We start from the raw sequence: 6,998 nt of genomic DNA, 5'->3' as shown, positions 1-6,998 counted from the left end.
CTGGCCGCGCGCGCCCCACGCTCACTGCGCCCTGCCCCGCGCTCAGCCCGCAGGCCGGTGTCGGCGACACGGTCACGCAGGAGGTGTGCCATGAGAGCGACGTGCGCGACAGCGAGTGAGTGCCTGCCGGGACGGGGGCGGGGACGGGGCCCAGGCGGGGGCTCCCCGCCGCGCCCAGGCCCTGCTCAGCGCCCCTGCTGTGCCGCAGGCTGCGGGAGGTGGAGGTGGCGGGCTTCCCGGCGCTGCTGGTGCGGAGCGGGACGCGGCTCTGGGCCCTGGGCAGCCGCTGCCCGCACGCCGGAGCGCCCCTGTGCCAAGGTGAGGAGCGGCGGCCGGCGCCTGCAGCAGAGCGCAGCTCCTGCCCTGCGCGGCAGGGACGCGGGGCCAGCCGGCTCCCACGGCTCACGCCCGCCTGGCGGCCGCCTTGCAGGAGTCCTGAAGGGCGACAGGCTGCGCTGCCCCTGGCACGGGGCCTGCTTTGACATCAAGACCGGGGACATCGAGGAGTACCCGACTCTGGACTGCCTGCCCTCCTTCCAGGTGACTGCGGGCACTGCCCCGGCCTCCACCTTGTCCCAGCCCCAGCTGTCCGGACGCCTGGCCCGGCTCTCTGTTAGATCCTGTAGCTGTGGGGCTGCTCTGCTCCCCGGGCGGGGCCTGGCCTGGCCTGGCCCTGGCCTGGCCCCAGGTGTCCATGCCAAAGCCCACGCAGGGGGACGATGCACAAAGCTACCTTTCCCACACAAAACAAGCCCATGGCCCCAGGGGAAGCGCCGGCCGTCAGGGTACCACTGCAGAGCCTGCCCTGGCCAGCCCCTGCCCAGCGCCTTGGCCCACCGGACACCAGCGCAGCTCTGACCTCCGGCTCTCCTCCTGTCCCGCAGGTGAAAGTGGAAGATGGGAAGGTGTTTATTACAGCCAGGAAAAAGGTACCCGCCTCACTGCCCCCCACCTCCTGCAGCCGCAGCCCTGCGTGGGGCGAGGGCCACTGCTCGCCTTCCCTGACCCCCTTTCTTCCAGGACCTGGAGAGCAGCCGGTGGCTGAAGGACATGAGCAAGCGCTGCAGGCTCAACCAGACCACGGCACTGCTGCTGGGCGGAGGTGCGCAGGGCAGGGCCACTGCGCCCCACTGGGACCCCGGCCTCGGCACTCCCCAGCCACGCTGGACCCTTCTCCTGCCTGCCCAGGGCCAGGGCAGCAGGGCAGGCCTCAGACCCTTCCTCCCTCAGGCCCAGCCTCGCTGGTCTGTGCGGAAACGCTGCGGCAGGAGGGCTTCACAGGCAGGATCATCCTGGTGACCAAGGAAAGGCACGTGCCTTACGACAGGACCCGGCTGAGCAAGGTGCATGCATGGAGGGGCCGTGAGGACAGGGCAGAGCCCCAAGGGCCTGGCTCTGCGCCCTCCAGGCACGCAGGCCTGTGCCGCAGCCTCAGCCAAGCCCTGCAGGCTGGGCCCGGCGCTTTCTGCAGATGGGGGGAACTGCCACCCCGAGAGGCAGATGCAAGAAATGCCCCAGGGTGCTGACCCCATCTAGCCCTTGCTATCAGGATGGCGGGAGCGTGGGGACGACCCCTCGCTCCTGCCTGTGCCTCTGCTCTGCTCCCAGGATATGGGGGTCAGGGCTGAGAGAATCTACCTGCGGGCGCCGGAGTTCTTCACGGTGCATGACATCGAAGTCTGGACGGAGAAGGAGGTGACGGAGTGAGACGGGTGCTCAGCAGCAGCTGGCTTGAAGCCAGCATCCCCCCCGGGGCAGGGGCGGTGGGGCCATGTGCAACTCTGCCTGGGCATGCACACGAACAGCATGAGCAGCTGTGCACATGGGGGTGCCCGGGTGCAGGCTGCTGGCAGGCAGGGGGACCCTGGGCGGGGGCCCAGATGGGCATGTGGCCATGCAGGCCCGTCAGCTGCTCCCAGCCCTGGGGTTGCTGCCTGGACAGCACCTGGCCCCTGCGTGGGGGGCACGGAGGGAGAGGGGACTGGGGCACCTTGGAGGGAGGCCTGTACGGCCCGTGCCCCAGTGGTAGACCCTAAGGGAGCAGGGCCCATGCCTACAGGCAGTGTCCATTGACACAAAGGGGCAGAAGGCCCAGTTCAAGGATGGGTCCTCCCAGCGGTACGACCAGCTCCTGATTGCCACGGGCAGCCGGTGAGTAGGCAGACACCGTGTGGGGGGGGGCACGGCCTCCTTACCTGGGAGCACAGGACCGGGGGTCGCCCACGGCCCTGCCCTTCGGTGCACGCGGCGGAGTGTGAACAGGCCGCCCTGTCCCCTCCTTCCAGCCCCAAGCCGCTCAAGTGCCCGGGCGCAGACCTGCACAACGTGCGCTTCCTCCAGACCATAGAAGATGCCAACCAGATTTTGGAGCTGGCTACTGGCAAGAGGCTGGTGATCGTGGGCGCATCGTTCATTGGTGGGCACGGGCCCTGGGGGAGGGTGTGTTGGTGGAGCCCTGCCCTGGCTGTGGCATGGCTGGGCCAGGGCCCTGGCAAGTGCTGCCAGCAGCTGTGGGGTGACTTTGCCCGCGAGCGGGCCTGATGGCAGCTGCAGCCAGGGAGCACGAGCAGCTCCTTCCCTCCCCCCACTCCCGCACAGGGCTGGTGGGGGCAGGGAGGGGGGCCCAAAGCAGCTGGAGGAGCCCGGAGGTAGAGGGTTCCCCGGGGCCAGGGGTGGGCCTCACCCCGGGGCATCCCCGCTCACAGGGATGGAGGTGGCTTCCTTCCTCTCGGACAAGGCCAGCACCATCTCCGTGGTGGAGAGGGAGGCGGTCCCGTTCCAGGAGGCACTGGGACCCCAGGTCGGGCAAGTTGCCATGAAGGTGAGAGTCTCCTCGCTCCGCTGCGGCACCCACCCCTCACAAGCACACGGCTGCTCTGTGCCAGCCTGCCCACGCGAGGGACACCCTGGCCCACCCACTCCCCGGGGCCGTGTCCCAAGCCACACGGGCTGGCAGCCCTTGGGCCAGCGCTCCCCGGTGTGTGGCGCCTGGAGGAGGGGCACGGCCTGGTCACGGCTCTCCCTGCAGATGCTGCAGGGCCGTGGGGTGAAGTTCTACATGAAGAGCCAAGTCTGGGAGCTGCGCGGAGAGGACGGGAAGGTCAGTCCCGGCCACCCACGCCCAGCATCTCCAAGGGCACCACGGCTCTCGTGACACTGGGGTGGGGATTGCTGGGGGCTGGGCAGGGCCTCAGCTTGCTGCGGCCTCTTCCCAGGTCACAGAGGCCATCCTGGACAGCGGGAAGAAGCTGCCGGCTGATGTGGTGGTGGTAGGAATAGGTAAGCGATGCCCCCCATTCCCCTTGTCCCAGGGCTGCAGCCTGGCCCCTAGGCAGCGCTGGCTGGACACCAGCCCACAGGCTGCCCCAGGCATGCTCGGTCGTCACTGTCCTGCCCCAGGCCCCTCCCCAGGGGCCACAGGGGACCTGCTGCTCCAAGCGAGGCACGGGCTCCACGCTCAGCTCTGGGCACCGGGACCGGCTCCCTCCACTCACCCTCTTCTATCTGCCCCAGGCGTCTCCCCGGCCTCCGAGTTCCTGAAGGGCAGCCCAGTCGCCCTGGACGCCCGCGGCGCCGTCCTGGTGGACCTGGTGCGTGTGCCGAGGCTGCAGCTGTGCCACGATTGTTCCTGCCCGCACCCCCTGACTGCTCCTGTCCCCTCACAGCTCATGAAGACCAACATCCTGAACGTCTTCGCAGCAGGGGACGTGGTCGCCTTCCCGGTCGCGCTGCTGGGTGGAGAGAGAACCAGCATCTACCACTGGCAGGTGGCTCAAGCGCACGGTGAGGGGTCAGAGCACGGGACAGGGCAGTGGGGCAAACTCCAATGCCTAGGCTCAAGCCGCAGCCCGCACCGGGCCAGGAGCCTGGAGGCCAAGGCCTCCTGCCCAGCGTGGGCAAGAGTGAACGGCTGCCCGGCTGGGGCATGTTGCAGGTCACGTGGCTGCACTGAACATGCTGAAGAAGCAGTCACCCCTGCACACCGTGCCCTTCTTCTGGACCGTGCTGCTTGGGACTAGCATCCGCTACGCAGGTGGGGAGGCCACGTGGGCACAGCCCCACACCCTCACTCCACCTGTTTGCAGGTTCTGGGGGCATGGTGCAGACCCCCTGCCCTGGCCCTGCTCTGGGCTGGGCTGGAGGACCTGCCCCCTGCCCCTTGGCAGCGGGGGAGCTGGCATCAGGACTCTGGCTGCTTGGCAGGGCCCCAGCTCCGGGCTTGGGGGCACCCGGCAGCCTGCCCTGCCTTCCCTGCCCATCCTCAGTGGCTGACCCTGGGTGGCAGCCACCCACAGGCAGGCCAGGCCCTGCCCTCACCCATCTCCTTGCCCTCAGGCTCTGGGAAAGGCTTCACGGAGACGGTGGTGAAGGGAAGCCTGGAGAAGCAGAAGTTTGTGATCTTCTACATCAAGTAAGCACTGGGCAGCGGCACAGGCTGGCTCCGGGGGGCCCCAGCTGGGAGCAGCCAGGAGCTTGTGCCCTCACTGCCCCCGAGGCCCTGGGCACTTGGGCTCTCTGCCACCGTCACCCTGGGCAGGGCAGACCCAGGCCCTGGGGCCAGCGGCACGTGGGCACGCACCCCTGGGGGAAAGGGGGTGGTACAGGGCCTCCTCCTTGACACCTCCCTCCTTCAGGGATGGCTACGTGACTGCAGCTGCCAGCCTGAAGTGCGACCCCATGGTGGCCATGGTGGCAGAGGCCCTCTATGCCGGGAAAATCATCTCTAAGGAGGAGGCCGAGTAAGTAGCCAACTTGTGTCAGCCCCTGCCCGCACCTGCCCAGGGTGCGAGGGCTGGTCCTGCGGCCTCGGGCCAAGCCCAGGCCCAGCGCTCCCTCATGTCTTTCTTGCAGGTGCTCCTGGGCCGCCTGGCTGGAGAGGTCCCAGCCCGAGAGCGCCACGGCCGAGAGAGGCTCCTAGTCCTGTACTGCAGCCCTCCCACCCCCATTGCCGCAGGGTCTGGGACAAATAAAGACCAAAAACCAACTGAGCAACCGGTGCCGCCTCCATCTCTGCGTGCGGGGGCAAGAGCCAGTGCCCAGCCCAGGCCCAGGAGGGGCCCTGCGCTTGCCCCCACAGCCCACCTGCAGGACAGGGCTGCTACAGCTCACAGCACCGGCTGGGCCAGGGTGAGGGGCGCAACACGGGCTCTCCCTCCTCAGGGCCAGGCAGGCCCTTCCCAAGGTGGCAGCAGCTCCTACACAGAGGAAGCAGAAACACAGACAGGCAGGGGCCGAATGCCACAGATACCCCGTGCCCTAGCCCCCCACACTGGGTCAGGGCCTTCCTCCCCTCCGCTCCAGCACAGACCCAGCCGTGGGAGTAGGGGGTGCTGCGGCTGAGCTCTCCCCTTGCGTCCAGCCAGAAACCTGGCCCAGCACTGAGGGAGCCTGGCCGGCAGCAGGTGGCACAAGCAGCCAGGGAGCTCCCCGACAGCCCTGGCATGGAGCCCAGCTTCCCCCGTGCCTGGCCTGAACAGGGGCAGGAGTGCAGCCCTGCCCCTCGGGCTCATCCTGCCTGGCACCCGGCCCCAGGCATGGCCGCTGGGCCTGACCGAGCAGGAGGCAGCACCAGAGCCCGGGGCTGCGCCACTTGCTTCCAGCTGCCCCCACCCGTGAGGCCGCCGCGGGGCAGCCCCAGCCCATGCCTGACTCCCATGGGGGGAGGCAGGAGGGCCGCTGGCCTTGGAAGCCAGGTCAGAGCCTGGGCGTGCAGAGCCCTGCCAGGGCCACGGCCAGGCCTGCGCCGCTCTTCCCATGCCGGCAGCTCCTGCTGCACAGGCCCACGCACCCTCCCCTCCGTGACCGGGCCAGGGCCGAGCAGCCCCGAGACACTGCAGCGCGCAGCCAGCGCCAAGGGGACTCGTGGCCCACGGACGCCCGCGCCTGCCAAGCCTTGACCGGGGCAGGGGCCAGGCCGGGCTGGCACCGCTCGCTGCCTCCAGCGCAGCCGGCCCCAGGCAGCTGCGGCAGAGGGAGCTGCTGAGTCACCCTGCGCCAGAGCAGGGCTGGGCCCACACGGAGCCCACGCCCCTCCCGCCGCTCAAGACCCAGCTCCGGGGCTGGCAGCTCGCCCTGCCCCGCGGCCAGTCTGGCCTCCGTCTCTTCTTCCCTGCAAGCCGCCCCAGTATCGCCTGGCTACAGCGCAGCGGGGAGCCAGAGCAGCACCAGCTCCCTGGGGCCGGTGTGGCCCCACGGGGGTCCACGCACCCACGGGCACAGAGTCCCAGAACCATAGAAGTTGGGTCAAAGGGACCTTGTAGATCTTCAAGTCCGGCCCCCCGCCTGGGCGGGAGAAAAGACTAGACTCAAATGAGTCCAGCCAAGTAGGCATCCAGCCTCTTCTCAAAGCCCCCCAGGGTAGGAGCCAGCACCACTTCCCTCGGAAGTTGGGCAGAGCCGCCCCAGGGCCTGCAGGAGGACGCGGGGAAGAGCAGACTCACCCGTCTGGCGCTCCCAGCGCTGGGTCTGGCTGCCTCCCACAGCCCGGGGCCGAGCAGAGAGTGGCCACGGTCAACAGTTCTTCAACTGGCAGCTTTAGCTGGCACAGGACGTAAAGCATGCCACTGAAGAACTGCTGCGGGGCGGCCAGGGCACGGGCGGGCGGGCGCTGTAGAGGAAGCAGGATCAGAGCGGGCACAGGGCTGGGGGCACCGACTCGCACGCCCGGCCCGGCGGCGCCTCGCCCCGGGCACGTGGCAGCGCGGCGGAGCCGGGGGCCTTGGCGTCGGGCAGATTCGCCGACTCATTCCCGCCGCCGCACCAAGGCCGCGCGCGGCTGCCCCCCGGCCCGCACTTACCGGCGGAGGAGCGCGGGCGCGGGTCCAGGCGGGCGGATGCCGAGCATTCCCCGCGTGCCGGGCCCAGCTGCTCCGCATTCCGGCGTCTGCGGCCCCGGCCCCGGGCCCCGCCGCAACTTTGTTCCAGCGCCGGAGCCGAGCCGAGCCCCACCCCCGCCCGCCCCGCGCGGCTCCAGCGTGAGTCAGCAGGAACTTCGGCCC

General features: G+C 69.6%; 1 protein-coding gene across 1 annotated transcript in view; it reads left to right on the top strand.

The window, feature by feature from the left end:
* The window catches only part of AIFM3 (apoptosis inducing factor, mitochondria associated 3), a 16,349-nt gene that overhangs the window by 2,225 nt on the left and 7,126 nt on the right, over nucleotides 1–6,998 (top strand). Inside the window, exons 3-19 of the mRNA XM_019545344.1 lie at nucleotides 54–115; nucleotides 209–318; nucleotides 431–540; nucleotides 885–929; nucleotides 1,021–1,102; nucleotides 1,231–1,343; nucleotides 1,609–1,695; nucleotides 2,060–2,151; nucleotides 2,286–2,416; nucleotides 2,706–2,821; nucleotides 3,029–3,100; nucleotides 3,216–3,279; nucleotides 3,514–3,590; nucleotides 3,666–3,783; nucleotides 3,935–4,033; nucleotides 4,336–4,411; nucleotides 4,635–4,739. Of these exons, the coding sequence (XP_019400889.1) occupies nucleotides 54–115; nucleotides 209–318; nucleotides 431–540; nucleotides 885–929; nucleotides 1,021–1,102; nucleotides 1,231–1,343; nucleotides 1,609–1,695; nucleotides 2,060–2,151; nucleotides 2,286–2,416; nucleotides 2,706–2,821; nucleotides 3,029–3,100; nucleotides 3,216–3,279; nucleotides 3,514–3,590; nucleotides 3,666–3,783; nucleotides 3,935–4,033; nucleotides 4,336–4,411; nucleotides 4,635–4,739 (1,559 nt within the window). The remainder of the gene's footprint in view (nucleotides 1–53; nucleotides 116–208; nucleotides 319–430; nucleotides 541–884; nucleotides 930–1,020; nucleotides 1,103–1,230; nucleotides 1,344–1,608; nucleotides 1,696–2,059; nucleotides 2,152–2,285; nucleotides 2,417–2,705; nucleotides 2,822–3,028; nucleotides 3,101–3,215; nucleotides 3,280–3,513; nucleotides 3,591–3,665; nucleotides 3,784–3,934; nucleotides 4,034–4,335; nucleotides 4,412–4,634; nucleotides 4,740–6,998) is intronic.

This window comes from Crocodylus porosus, unplaced genomic scaffold (genome assembly GCF_001723895.1).
Source record: "Crocodylus porosus isolate Cpor-Errol unplaced genomic scaffold, CroPor_comp1, whole genome shotgun sequence".
In the NCBI taxonomy this organism is placed as follows: Eukaryota; Metazoa; Chordata; order Crocodylia; family Crocodylidae; genus Crocodylus; species Crocodylus porosus.
Note: the sequence above shows the minus strand (reverse complement) of the source record. Positions and strands in the feature narration are given on the sequence as shown.